Raw genomic sequence first — 14,650 nt, 5'->3', positions numbered from 1 at the left:
ATCTGTGGATTCCTTTGGGGTTTTGGGAGCCTGGAAATGCTCTCATGAGTCTGCGCCTATTTGAATTGACAGCTTTGCCAGACCTTCTTTCTGAAACTTTACAGGAGGCCTTTTTTGTCTCTTATCTGGCTTCGGCCACTACTTCCTCCTGGCTTTGTGGTGTATACTTGCTATCTTCCCCTGGTACCCTGATATGTGCGTTCTGATCTTGGAGCAGTTTAATTCTCCGGAGAGCGCTCTTGACTTTTGCTAGAGCTATGCCACGCTGGGATTTTATGGCAAGAAAGTGTCAGCAGCTTTGGTTCAGCCCAGGGTGGATTTTTGGTAGCACAGGTAGGAAAATGCACCTCCCCCCCCAAGGTGGGTGACGTAGCAGCCTTAGAACTTAAAGCTGCTTTGACAACATTTTGTGTCACTCACACTCGTCATGCTCAAAAGCACGTTCTGGAAAGTGAGGCAGTGGTTCCCTGTTTTCAATTTTTGTTTTGGTGGGCACAGTTTATATGTCGGATGCATTGCATGCCTACTTATGCAAGGTGTCAGAGTAATCCATCTCTGCCTGTAGTGGGCTGTTTCCCCTTTCAAAACTGCTTTGACTGGGCAGCCTTTTTTAGGAGCTGTGATTGTTTGGTATAGGTTTGCATGACTTAATGGATTCTAGACTGGCACGTTGCCCTACGACTTGGCCTGATAGCAAACCCAGCCCTCTGGGGTTCTTGTCATTCTGATTTCTTGGCACCCAGCTTTCCAGCCATGTGCAAGTGCACGTTGTAGGTGTTGTCTCAGGGCTAACTATGCTGGTATAATGGCTACAGATGTTTCTACCTCCCAACTTCAGTGCCGCACCTCCTGATGCACAGGCACAATGGCACCAAGTGAATGAATGCCCTGGTGCAGATTTGGGGCCGCCTCAAAACATTCCTGCCTGTCTGGATATGACCAGTGGGTCTTGGAGTTTATTTGGTCAGGTTACAATCTGGAATTTGCTCAACCTCTGGCAGATTGGTTAATGGGCTCTGCTCAAATTGCCCAGACAAAGCGCTCAGGATTCCAACCACTATTCAGCGCGTGCTGGAATTTCAAACTATGGACCCAGTATTGTCCGATCTCTCCATATACTTTCTCGTGCCAAAGAGGGCCTCTGACAAGTGGAGGTCTCTTCTGGATCTTCAGCACGTGACTACGGCTCTCAAGATTCCACAATTTTAAATGGAGACCATGCGTTCAGTCATTGCAGCAGTGCCTCTCTGGATCTTGGGGTCGTGCTTTCACATCCCCTTTTTTCTGATCCACCACTATGTTTTGCAGGTTCAGGTTGAAACGGCATTATCAGTTCTCGGCCCTGCCCTTTTGACTGGCATCAGCGCCCCAGACCTTTATTCAGGTGATGGTAGTGGTGGCGGCAGCTTACCTGTAACAGATGGGTCTTCAGTTGCACCCTTACTTAGAGAGCTGGCTGATCAGAGCTCCCTCGTTGGCTGAGGGACGCTGCATGTTGGAGCGGGTGCTCCAGGTGCTGGAAGACCTGAGTCAGATTAAAAGCATGAAAAAAAAGACATAAATGCACCATCTGATGCCCATGCACTCACTTGGATACCTGGGCATTCCTTTTGACCCAACAGCGGACTGCATCTCTGCCAGTAGCCCGCTGGCAGAAAGTATGTACTCAGCTTTCTTCTTTTCTGGAGTGGCCAGCTCCTTTGGCATGGGATTATCTTCAGGTTCTGGGATCAATGGTTGCCACGTTGGATGTGATTTCTTGGGTGAGGGTGCACTTTTGACCTCTACAACATGCTTTGCTTTCTCACCGGGTTCCTCACAGGGATGCCTTGCATGGCCTGGTAGCTTCTCCCGCAATCGCTCTTCTGGGGCGTTCCACTACACTTTGCCTTCTGAATCGTGGTGATTGCAGATGCCAGCCTTCAGGGCTTGGGAGCTCATTGCAGTCGTTATCCTGTTCGGGGGTGTTGGACACCATCTCAGTGACGGTGATCACTCAACTAACTCTGTCGAGATTACAGGAGATGTTGGTGGACCAAGAGATTTGGGTCTTCTCCAATAGTACAACAGTAACTTCTGTTACTCGCCAGGGAGGAACTAAGAGTCCTCTGGCTCAGTAAGCCCATCATCTTTTTCATTGGACAGACCATCATGCCTAGCACTGTCAGCAACGCAGGTGGTGGGAGTAGACTATGTTCCAGCAGACTTCTTCAGCAGACAGCCTCTGGATCCAAGTGAGTGAGTTCTGTCCCCAGAAGTTTCCATAAAATAGTGGGGAAGACTCTGCTTTGATCTCAGGGTCATGGCAAGAAGCAAATAAGCGGAACGAGCCCGGAAGCAAGGGGCTTGACTCTCTGGTTTCTGGAGATTCTCCTGAATGTTTTTCCTCCTTGGCAGATGGTCATCAGAGTCCTTCAGAGGATCTCGGTTCTTCCAGGTCGTGTCATTCTGGTGGCTCCAGATTGGCCTCATAGTTATTGGTACGCAGATTTGCTGCACCTGTGTAGTGGTCGCAACCTTCGGCTGAGCCTCTCTCCAGACTTCCTCACGCAGGGTCCAGTATACATGGAGGATCTGGGTCACTTTGCTCTTCCGGCTTGGCTCATGAACATGCAGCCTTAGAGTGACAGAATATTCTTCCCTGGTTGTTACTTTTCGGAAGTCTGCAGAGTCAGCTTATGCTACATGTGTGGAAAGCCTTCCACACTTGGTGTGCACAGGTCCTAGTGGACCCTTATTCAGCTATGATGTCACTCATTCTTGCTTTTCTTCAGGCTGGTTTGGATACAAGTCTTATTGTGGTTTCTTTTTCAAGTCCATGTGGCCGGAATCTCCTGTTTCAGATCCTGGAAGCGTTGTTCTCCCTTGGCACCTCAACCTGATGTCACTAGACTCTTGAAGGGAGCTCTTTGTGTCCGACTACCGGTTAAGCACCTTTTCCCTTTCTGGGTCCTTCACTGGATATTGTCTAGCCTTGCTAAGGCATCTTTTGAGCCACTTCAAGATGCTTGCCTCTTGGAACTTGACATTCTAGACTGCTTTTACTGGGTGTGTCAGTACTGCAAGCTTGGGCTTGCAGGGACCCTTTCCTCTGTATTACGGAGATGGGGGTTTTCCTTTGGATGATTCCTTCCTGTTTACTGAACATGATTTTGGTTTTCCTGGTCAGTCTTGATGTGTGTTTGCCGCTGACAGGTTCCTATTCACAGGATCACCTGTTAAAGAAACTGGATGTGCGCAAAGTTCTGCATTACTTGGAGGTCACCAGCGAGTTTCGTCTTGTTGACCATTTGTTTGTGCTGACTCATTCCGTTCAGCTGGATACTCCTGCTTTCAAGGCTACGATTTCCAGATGTCTCCCTAGGACCATTTCATCAGCTCACATTCTTACGGGGACTCAGTCTGTGACTATCAAGGCGTATTCTATCAGCTGTGTGATCTCTTTGTGGGCCGCAGCTAGAGGGGTGTCTCTTGTGGAGATTTTCAGGCTGGCAACGTGGTCTTCTATTTATTCACATGTTTACCAAGTTCTTCAGGATGGACGTGAAAGCAAGATAGTACTCTGCCTTTGGGTCCTCGGTTTTCCAGGTTGGCGCAGCAAACCCACGCTAGTTTTTTGGGGGACTGCTTTTGTACGTCCTACTGTCTAGAATGTCTCGCCTATTGTGCTGGAAAAAGAGATTATGTACTTACCCTGGTAAGCTATTTTCCAGTAGATAGGTGAGACTTCCGCCCAATAGTTACTGTGCCTTCTTATAGTTTTCAATCTGTTGATGCTTCTCCAAGCTGTTTCTTGGATGCCTGTCAGCCCTTGTAGGCTGGAAAGAATTTTTATATATGTTCCATTTATTGGGGAGTGGTTTCTCAGCTTCTTTGGAGCCGGTGTTGACATTTTCACTTTACTGTTGATTGAATTCTTGAGCAGAACAGTTGGTTTGAGCCTGTTGCTATAGGTGCCTCTACTTCACGTATATTCAACACTCCTCAGTGCTTGGGTACTAACTGTAGAGGGTGCTAAACTGATTAGTGAAGTACTATAGAGGCAGAATGAAAAATCCAGAGTGGATTCCTTCTGCAACTATGCGACTAAAGGGAAATAACCCTACTGTCTCGAATGTCTTGTCTATCTACTGGAAAAGAGCTTACCAGGGTAAGTACGTAATTTTTTTATTTCTTTCCTCGAGACCTGTTAGACCAATTCAGAAGCCCTTCCTGAAACATTGTAGTTGGAGAGCTTTTGTGCTTAGCCTGCTTCCTGGTTTTCTCATATAGTTAGAAATTGTGGCTTCATGATGTATGCTGCAGTGGTTTCTATGGGATTCAATTTTGGTGTGTGGTAAGGTGGACCTGATTCTGATTTTGGCAGTAAGATGCTGTAGAATTTCAGGTTGCTCCAATCCTTATGCCAGTGATGTCATACAAATAGTTAAGTATTTCTACCTCCATCTGGGTTCAATCTGTTGGTCTGGACTGGTCTAGCAAGACCTAAGGAAATTTACAGGTATAAATAAATTTTACCTTACATGCTAAGAAGCTTATAACATGAAAGGAGAAAATAACCCAAAACCTACACTTAAGACCCAAGAAAGAGAATGGTCTACTCAGTTCCCAAAAATACAATTTACTTGCCAAATGAAGGCCACATGAAGGGTAATGTAAGAAAAACACATGTTCAGTTACATGCTACTAGGCTAATATCCCTAAAAGTCCTGAGATACTTGAATGTATCTTAGCCTAGTCCTTAATAGCCACAGGAGAAAATTGAATGCATTGCTGCAGTAACATTCCAGTGTTTTTTGGATCAAAACAGAAGTTGCCTTTCTCCCTTCCTGTCAGGGCATGATCCAATCCCTGTTCATTATGAAAACTCCCTTATTTGGCAAATGCTGTGCTGGAGGGGTCATGAAGCAGCAGGTGGAGCAAGAAAGACTGGGCCACTTGTTCCAGCCCTCTAGGTGAGCTAGGGTCAGACAAGGTGTTTTTTGTTTGGTTGTTTTGTTTGTTTTTTTACATCTCTACAAACTGTATTAAAAACTTTGCATGCTTAACTATGTGGATTTTTCACTACAAATGTTTCACAGATTTTATGAAACCATGCTGTTATAGTTGCAGCTATCGAATAAAAAAAATTTGGTGCCCACTGGACAGAGAATCTAAGGATGAAAGAAGGGGTTAGTACTAGTCAGAGAAATAGCAACTGACAGGGGCGGGATTTGATGGCCTTTGCTTGTTTTCCTGGACTGCAACATCTATTAGGCTACAGAAGGGAGGATGATTTGAGAGGAAGGGGGAGAACATTAAATATCACAAGAGAACACATTTGTGGAAAATTTTGACTAGTCCCTGTGTTTTCTTTAAAAACTTTACCCTTGTTTAGTTGATTTTGATTCTGTCATTGGGTGGTGGAAACTTGCTGCCTTCAGTAGACATGTAATCCAGTGTTTCTCAACATGCGGTACCCTTAGGGTACGCAGCCCACTTGTTGGGGGTATGCAGCCTTGCCACTGCGGAGGATTATTCCCTTCCCTTAAGTAGAAGCTGCTGCCGCTAGGGATTTCTCCCCGCCCGCACCCCCCTCCCCCCTGAAGCCAACCCAGTTACTTGATGGAGCTGCACTCGCTCCCTCTGCCCCAATGAACTCTGTGCAGGGATGCGACTCACATGCTGCACATAAGTAGCTGACCTGGACACCTCTAAACTAAACTAAACCTTAGGTTTATATACCGCGCCATCTCCGCAAGCGCAGAGCTCGGCACGGTTTACAGAGTTAAGAGGAAAGGAACTACAATAAGGGATAAAGGAGAGGGACTAAGAGGAAAGAGAGGGACAGAATACTGGAGAATGGGAGGTGATTAGATTTTTGCAAAGAGCCAAGTTTTCAAGTGTTTGCGGAAGGATTGGAAGGAGCTTGAGTTTCTGAGTGGGGATGAGAGGTTGTTCCAGAGTTCTGTGGTTCTAAAGGAGAGAGATGTTCCAAGTTTTCCTGCGCGGGATATACCTTTTATAGAGGGGAATGATAGTTTCAGTTTTTGGGAGGGTCTGGTGGAGTGTGGTTTTCAGGAATTCCAAAAGAGTGGGATAACGGGAGGAAGGACGCCATGTAGGATCTCTCCAACGTCAGAGTTAACATCAGAAGGAAGGCATGTGAATTGCTGCTCGTGCCGTCACTGCACGGAGTTTGCTGGGGGAGGAGGGAGTGCGTGCAGCTCCAACAAGTAATTGGGTTGGCTTCGGAGGAGGGGAAGTGCAGAGAGGGGAGGGATCCCCTGCAGCGGCTCCAGTGGGGGCAAGCAGACAGGGATCCCCGGCATACAACTTAATTTTGGGACAAGGGGAGGGGAGCACAACCTTGATACAGAAGGAAGGGAGGAAGGGGGAACGAACTTGGGACATAAGAAAGAGGGAATAGAAAGAGAATTGTTGGGCATTAGTGTGAGAGATGGTGCACATGTGGAAAGGAAGAAAGGAAAACTGGGCATAGAGAGAGAGAGAAGTAGAGATGCATGGAGAATAGAAGGATGAGAGGGAGAAATGGTGGATATGGACCAGAAGGACAGATTAAAGGGGATGCAAGGGGGAGGAATGTTGGACATAGTGATGGAGGGAGAGATGTGGCATTGTGCTGGAGAGGGGTGATAGAAGGAGAAATGGGCATGGGGCTGGTGGGCAGTGGTGAAAAATACTTCATTTGATCCAGGGCATGAGAGAGTGAGAAATGTTGGATGTGACAGTAGAGGGAGTGGGAGAGATGCTTGGATCTCTCAAGACAGATGGACAGTGAGAGAGAGAGGTGGACTTGTTGCCAATAGGGGTGGAGGAGAGAGGAAGAAAAGTTGGACTTGTGGAGGAACAGAGAGAGATGTTGGTTGGGGAAGGGAATGAGGTCCGGAGGAGAGGAAGCATGCAGAAAGTGTTGGACTCAAGTAGAGAGAGGGAGAGATGGATGGGGAGGAGAGAAGGAGAGATGTCACACGAATGGGGAGAGGGCAGAGAGTAAAAAGTTGAACACGTGGAGGGAGAGAGAGATGCTGGTTGGGGAGGGAATGAGGACTGGAGGAGAGGAAGCATGCAGGAGGCAGAGAGAAAGAGATGTTGGACTGGTGGAAAGGAGGGAGAAATGTTGAATGTGGCAATAGAGGGAGTGGGAGAGATGCACCCTTGATATCTCTTTCTCTCTTCCTTTGTAGCAGGGGAGGGAATGAGAGTGAAAGGGAGCCATGTTGCCCATGGGGCGGAGGAGAGAGGAAGAAAAGTTAGACTCATGGAAGGACAGAAAGAGATATTGGTTGGGGAATAGAATGATGTTTGGAAGAGTGGAAGCATTCAGGAGACAGAAAGAAAGAAATATTGGATGCACAGTTAGAAGGAAGTGCAACCAGAGACTCATGAAATCACCCGACAGCAAAGGTAGGAAAAATGATTTTATTTTCAATTTAGTGCTTGAAATGTGTCAGTTTTGAGAATTTATATCTCCTATCTATATTTTGCATTATATTTGTATATTTTTTTATAGTTGTTACTGGGGTGATGTTGCATATTTTATCTGCCATGACATTTTTGAAAACCCCCAAATATAAATGATAATTAACATTTTTTCTGCTTACAGTGTGCTTTGTGTTTTAAAAAATTTTGTGGTTACCGTTTTGTATTAAGATTATATTGTGTGTATATGAAAAATGGATGGAAGAAATTGCATTACAATTAGTACTATTATTATGGGGGTGGAGTCAGGGGCGGAGCTTGGGTGGGGTCCTCGGTTGGTATTTGTTAGGCTTAGGGGTTACTTAGCTTGAAGTTGAGAAACATTGATTTAATCAATTTATCAAGACATATCCCTATTCCAGAATTTATGTAGATAATGACTGTCGCACCTAAAAAAATAATCATTTATGTACTAAGTACACAATTTTTATATCATTTTGTAAGACACCCTTAATATGTACATTTTATCGAAAAGTATATGCTTTTAATTTTAATTGTTTTCTACATTTGATATTTCAGAATTTCAAGTAGAACTATAAAATAGAAGCTTACAATATGGATTGGAATAGAAGACCAGAACAGAATGGTAGCAATATGAACTTTTCTGGGGCTCAGCAACACTATTTGTCACAGAAGGCTTCCAGTTCATGTGCCTTTTCTCAAAACAATCCATCGCCACATTTGCCTCAGGATCCTCCTCCTTACCGTGTAAGAAACTGTGAGGAGTTTTCATATCCTAACAATAATAATGAAGTTGCCAAGCCATCACATCTTATTAATATTCTAACTAATAACCATTCGGAACCAATAACATCTGCAGTGTCAAGTGACTTTCAGTATTCAGAAAGAAATAAATGTTTGCAAGGGGATAGTACAACACATTCATTGGAGCTGATTAAGAATTTGAAAAAAGCTGCACAAAGGTATGTGCCAATCTTACCAGCCAGCACAAAAAACACAGGAAATACTGTAGAAACCAACTTTCAGCTTGCACCATCACATCAGTATGGAATACCATATAGTTATATGCTACAACCTACTTCTTCCACAGGAAGGTTTACACATAATCAGAGTGATCAGGAATATATGTCTCCTAAGACAGCTCAGTTAATATGGGGACAGCAACAAAACTGCCATGGACCTGTACCTGCTCAAGAATGTTCGAAAGTTCCTCTTTATCAATCAGTAAGTCATCCTGAAAATTTTCAGCAACAAAATGTTTCAATGCTATCAGCTATAAAGAATGTCCATAAACAAGTATATCCTGCATCCTTGGTAAGTTCAAACTCTCTTATGTCATCCCAGTCACAGCCAATTTTGACACCTCAGAATGTAGATATACAAAAAGCGCTACCTCCACCACATGCAATGCCTTGTATATATGATAGAGGTGCAATACAACCAGTACAGAATGTTCAAGAACAATTTAGATACACTTCCAATGAAAATTCCCAGAACCAGCAACAAGTTTTTGTATTTGATGCAAATAATGATTGCTTTAGAAAAGTCTGTTCACAAAATAATCCTAAAGGCAATCAGGTCAATATGACTGGATCGTCAAAGCAAGCCTATTTTTATAATAAATCAACTGAACCTTCAAACACAACCTTACCTGTAAATCACAGAAATGCTGAATCAAATGTCATGAGCTACAGTGGAATAGACCTGCAAAGTGTGCCCATCAGTCAGCAAGAAATCAGAACTGAACACAACTACATTGGTGGTGGACCATTTGGAGTTACAAGTTTTAGTGATTTGTCAAATCGGTCACCTTTTGCAGATGCACAGAGTTCAACTATAACAAAAGAAGATTTGGTTAAAGATTTTATTAAACTAAAAAAATTTAAAGAAAACTATATAAGCTTTCTGAAGGAGGTCAAATTGAAGAGAGATGCTTTCTTGAAGTTTAAAACTAATATTTCTCATGAGCAATATGAATTAACCAACCAAATTGCTGCAGATAAAAGCAGCCAGCATTCAAACAGTAAACTAGGACCATTTAATGTAGCAGAAAATCAGAAAACTTCTTCAATGGTAAATAAAGCTAGACAAAAACTGCCAGTGCTTCAAAATAAATTTGAAGAAATAAATGGCAATACTCACACTAAGAATCCTAACACTCAGGGACTTAATGGTCTTGAGAGTGGCCAGCAAATTAATCAAGGAGTTCCTAAATTATTTCAGAATTGGACTGGATTGAAATTCCAAACAGAGTTGAATATATCTGGCAACCAACAGAATGGTTCAGAAAAGAGTTATGGTAAAAACAAGTTTAAACAAAGGGCAGCCCCTTCAAGTTTGAATCAAAATGATACAACACACTTAATTAGAAAAGAAATTTCATATAACTCTGGGAGTGAGCTGCAGGCTAACCACCATCGGAATGAAGATAACAATTTAATTTCTAATGTAAACTATTCCAATGTGGTGACCGAGAGAAAAATAGAGAGTAATCTGAATATTCAGCATGTTGATTTAGCAAATTCTGATGTGTGTCTGCAGAGTAAAAATCTTGGATTTTCTTCTGACATTAAAAATCTGTGCAATGGGTCTGATGCAAGCTATTCAGTTTTAAACCAGGATATGTTGAAAACTATTAAAGATGTATCTGCAGAAACCAAAAATTTATGCAACAAAATGGAGAATAGTTTTACTATGGAAGTGTTAACATCATGCCTTGCATTATGGGAAAATCCTTCTAGAGAATGTGAACCCCAAAATAAACTGGATGCAAATGGAGCATTAAACCAAACTTCATCTGAGAAACCTAAGGCTCCTTTATTTAAAAATACAACAAACTCACTATCCTTGGATGACCGAAAAGCTACAGTGAATAATGTAAATACTTCTTCTATGGGTGACACTGTTGTACAAAAATGTGCAACTTCAGTTACTGAAAACAAACTGGATGCAAATGGAGCATTAAATCAAACTTCATCTGAGAAACCTAAGGCTCTTTTATTAAAAAATACAACAAACTCATTATCCTTGGATGACCGAAAAGCTACAGTGAATAATGTAAATACTTCTTCTATGGGTGACACTGTTGTACAAAAATGTGCAACTTCAGTTACTAACTTGACAAAGGGTTTTGAACCTCAAGTTGCCATAGTTTCTCCTTTAATACTTTCAAAAACAAAAAGTCCTATTAAAGAGCAAGAATGCCCGGTATCTTTAAATTTAGAAAAATATCCAGGCCGTCAAGAAAGCAGTATATGTACCTTACCCACATACACTAAGCAAAAAATAATGGTAGATGTTTCAACTACGGCTGACATTGATGTGTTGAAAACACCAGTTGCTTCTCCATCTAATGTACGGCTTTCAAAAACTGTAGGTGTACAGCAGCCAACATCTGATGAAAACAAGCAGACTAAAGTAAAAGTTTTAGATTGTTTTAGTAATGTGAATCAAAATGAGAATGGACAATCAGTTCTGAACGTGACAACTAACCTAAATTTAGAAGGCTTTCAGTCTCCTGTATCTCAAACCCACATGAATCTTTCAAATCTGGAGCGTCAAGAAGAGTGTTGGCTGGACAAGCAGGACTTGAACTATGGTAGATCTGTAATTTCCACAGATAAAGATGATGAACAGTTGCTAATTTCTGATATTTGTTCACTAGTTGAAGGTAATTCATTTTATAATTCACAAATAGCTAAAATATTTAATACAATTTGTTTAGAACAATCAGAAAGAAATTCTAAGATTGTATCAGAAGAAATGATTTCATATAATGAACATGAGCAAGATTCAAGTACAACTAGAAAGTTATGTGAACCATCAGTCTGTTTTTCTGAAGGAAAAATGCCAAAACTGATATCTAATGTTGATACCCTTACAGAATCAAACTTATCACTGGATATTGCTTCCAGATGTCCTATGAATAAACATGGAAATAGTACTGATTTGGAAATTATGAGTGTTCTCTCTTCTTCAGAACACAACAGTGAACCAGACTTGAGCCAATCGGACATGGACCATCAAAAGATGGCCTTTGATCAGAAATTGATGGATTCAGAAAGCCAGTCTCTTAAATCAATTACTAGTGAGAGAGAGAATAGCAATTCTGACAGTAAAGTTGAGGACCCCAAAGGACTGACAGTTGATGATCTTACTCAAACAAAAAAAGAAGATACTTGTCCTGATGGAACAATTTCAGCGCAATGTACAGATGATCAACTTTCTGATCTTTTAAGAGAGTTTCCTTTTGGTATTCAAATTTTACCTGCTGTAGTTAAGTGTGTGATAAAAAAACAGGACTCTGTTGGAAGCTGCTCTCGTGAAGAGAGTGTGAAAGCACCTAGTGAAAAAGCTGTCATCAGTACTCCCAGCCTTGAAGATCTTGAGAAAGAGGACTCTGAAAGTCAAATACAAATTACACTATTGAATTCCAAACAAATGAGTAAATTTTTTCCCAATTTGGCAACTCATTCTTCCAGTACAGCAGAGAATTGTAGTAGAGAGGAATCTTTAACTGCAGACCCAAAAATGATAGTAAACCCTCCCAAGAATAATATGTTGGTAACAGAGAGTGAAGATAAAAATACTGGAAAGTCTAATAAAAAATTTTGTTGTTTGTTTAGTTGGATGTCATCTGTTTATGGAAGGGGGCCAAAATGTGAATGTTCTGAAGCGAAAGGTGTCTGTAGCCTCAAAGAATCGCATTCTAAAGTGGCAAACATTGATGCTGATGGAGCATCTGCTGTAACAAAGGCTGATAACTTATTAGAAACCAGTCAGGTTATTTTGTTGGAACACAAGGTAATAAAACATGAAAACATTTCTACACTTGATAAAGAAATAAACACATATAACGTAACTCTTAAAGAAAATAAATCAGATGAAGTTCAACATAACCAGGATTTAAATTCAAATAAAAGTAACACTATGAAAGAAGACAAATTTCTAGAACAGGAGAATTTCAAACACCAAGTAAAAGAGTTGGAGGATTCCCAGAAATATGTATGTAATAAAAAGACACAGGAGTATGGAACCCTAAGCAAAAAACTTCCTATAGAAACTGATCTTCCAGTAAAAGAGCAGAAATCTACATTGGATAAATTATCAGTAAAGAGAAAACACCTTGCAACCACCATTTCTTTAGAAAAGAAGAGAGAGAAACTGATTGTTCAAACAACTTTTTTAAAGTCCAGAAGTATGAAATCTGAAATTAAATCAAAAACATCTCACAAAGAGAGAACAACGAAAGCTAAAGAACCGGATTGCAAAATAAGTAGTACAAATGGTGTTAAGTTAAATGATAACATGGGCATTAAACCAGCACAGGATTCTTTTCAAGAATGTCGGACATATATGATAAGGGAAAGTACTACAAATAAAGATAAAGAGTCCCCCAAAAAGGAACAGAAATTTGCAGTAGGCAATAGATGTGCAAATAAAGAAAAGCAACATCTAGTAGAAAATACTTTTACCAAAGAAAACAGTCATGTGAATAAAGACAAGGACCCTAACTGTAATTCAATCATAACTCAAGAAAACAATGTTAATTTAAATCCCCCAAGTCAGGATGAGAATTTGAAGCAGAAACCAAAGAGAGTCTTGAGTCTAGATGAATACCTGCAGAGACGAAAGAGAGAAAATGCTAAGCAAAACATAACACAAATGACTGAAGAAGAAAATAGATTGAATACAATAAATCAACCTCGACATTCAGGCAAAATGAGAAGACTCAACTCAATTCAGAAAAATGTAATCATTTCAACAGAAATAAATGGCAACCCAGGAAAAAATTTGTTGGAATGTACAAACGATGCTAAAACAATAACACCTATAACCCAACAAAACAGCAGCCTTCTGGTTCTGATCAGTTTAAAACTTACAATTTAAATAAAAATGAAAAAATCATTACACAAAACAATGAAAATTGCTCACAGCAAAAGAGTGTGGGTAAACATTGTAATCATAGTAAGCCTGTCTCTCATCTGAATAAAAAAGATACATTTAAGAAGACTTTAGTTAAAGAAAGAGATAAAAAAGAAATGGATAAGAATTACCTGAATAGAGTATCATTCAAGTGTACGGCACAAGAAAGAATAATGCCTCTCAAAACTTGACTTGAAATTTTTCATCTGGTATTCTGAAGTAAGAAAAAGGTAGACCATTCTTTGAAGTTGAAAAAAAACAAAATTTCCTATATAGAGCATCGCAAAAGTGATAAAACAAACATGTTGGAATTTAAATTGTGCCCGGAGTCGTTGTTCAGCAAAAGAATGTAGATGATAGAATCAAGTTATCAAGACACTTGAAAAGAAACAAGCAATGTCCAGTTCAAGGTATAGTTGCAAATTTTATTTTTTCATTATGCTTTGTTTAAAGCAATACCAGCCAGCTTCTATTAGTGCTGGTTTTCTTGGTTATACTGTATATCAAAATGAGTTGTTCATGATCTTGGCTGTAATTTAAAATCTAATAAGCTTAAAAGGTAAAAAGATCTTTTTAGAAGTTTCATTTTATTTATCTTGGGGGTTTTTTAAGAGGGCAATTTTCAAAGCCTTTTAGGCAAGTAAATAGTACTGAACACATGCAAATTGGATATGTGAAAAGTGTTTCCATCAGGTGTTTTATAAAAGTATATATTTTCTTACATTTAGAGAAGGCATTTCTGGGCATGTTTGTTCATCTCTTGCTTTAATTTTTTGTCATCAAGTTAAACAGTGAATAGAAGCTAGCAGGTTGATATTGTGCATCTGGAAGGCATTTGTCAAAATACCTCATAAATGATTTCTGAGGGAATTAGTCATACTTTAGGAAGCAGTGTCCTATTGTGGATTAAGAACTGGTTAAAAACAAAGTAAATGATGAAATGGTCAGGCATTCTCAGTGGAGAAAGATAGATAGTAGGGTTCCGCAGAAATCTGTTCAGGGACCACTGCTTTTTATCATATTTATAAATGATCCTGAAACACACACATTGAGTGAGGTGATCAAATTTGCTGATGACAGTTATCCAAAGTTGTTAAATCACAAAATAGTTCTACAAACTTGCAAGAGGAATTTGCAAGACTGGGAGACTGGGCTTCCAAATGGCAGATGACATTTAATGTGAGCAAGTGAAAAGTGATGCATGTAGGGAAGAGGAACCCAAAGTATAGCTATATGATGCAAGGTTCCATACTAGGACCCAGGAAAGAGATTTGAGTGTCAT

General features: G+C 40.6%; 1 protein-coding gene across 8 annotated transcripts in view; it reads left to right on the top strand.

The window, feature by feature from the left end:
• The window catches only part of RESF1 (retroelement silencing factor 1), a 214,033-nt gene that overhangs the window by 100,024 nt on the left and 99,359 nt on the right, over positions 1-14,650 (top strand). For 3 of the 8 annotated variants that reach the window (XM_033950943.1, XM_033950945.1, XM_033950944.1), the window contains one exon: positions 8,002-13,466. The exons of 3 other annotated variants lie outside the window; for them this stretch is intronic. In XM_033950943.1, the coding sequence (XP_033806834.1) occupies positions 8,038-13,332 (5,295 nt within the window). In that variant the 5' untranslated portion in view covers positions 8,002-8,037 and the 3' untranslated portion in view covers positions 13,333-13,466. Of the gene's footprint in view, positions 1-4,936; positions 4,956-8,001; positions 13,467-14,650 lie in introns of those variants that run through there. 2 more of the 8 variants (XM_033950946.1, XR_004540033.1) reach the window with 2 other exon arrangements.

The sequence above is a fragment of the Geotrypetes seraphini genome, chromosome 7, assembly GCF_902459505.1.
Source record: "Geotrypetes seraphini chromosome 7, aGeoSer1.1, whole genome shotgun sequence".
In the NCBI taxonomy this organism is placed as follows: Eukaryota; Metazoa; Chordata; class Amphibia; order Gymnophiona; family Dermophiidae; genus Geotrypetes; species Geotrypetes seraphini.
Note: the sequence above shows the minus strand (reverse complement) of the source record. Positions and strands in the feature narration are given on the sequence as shown.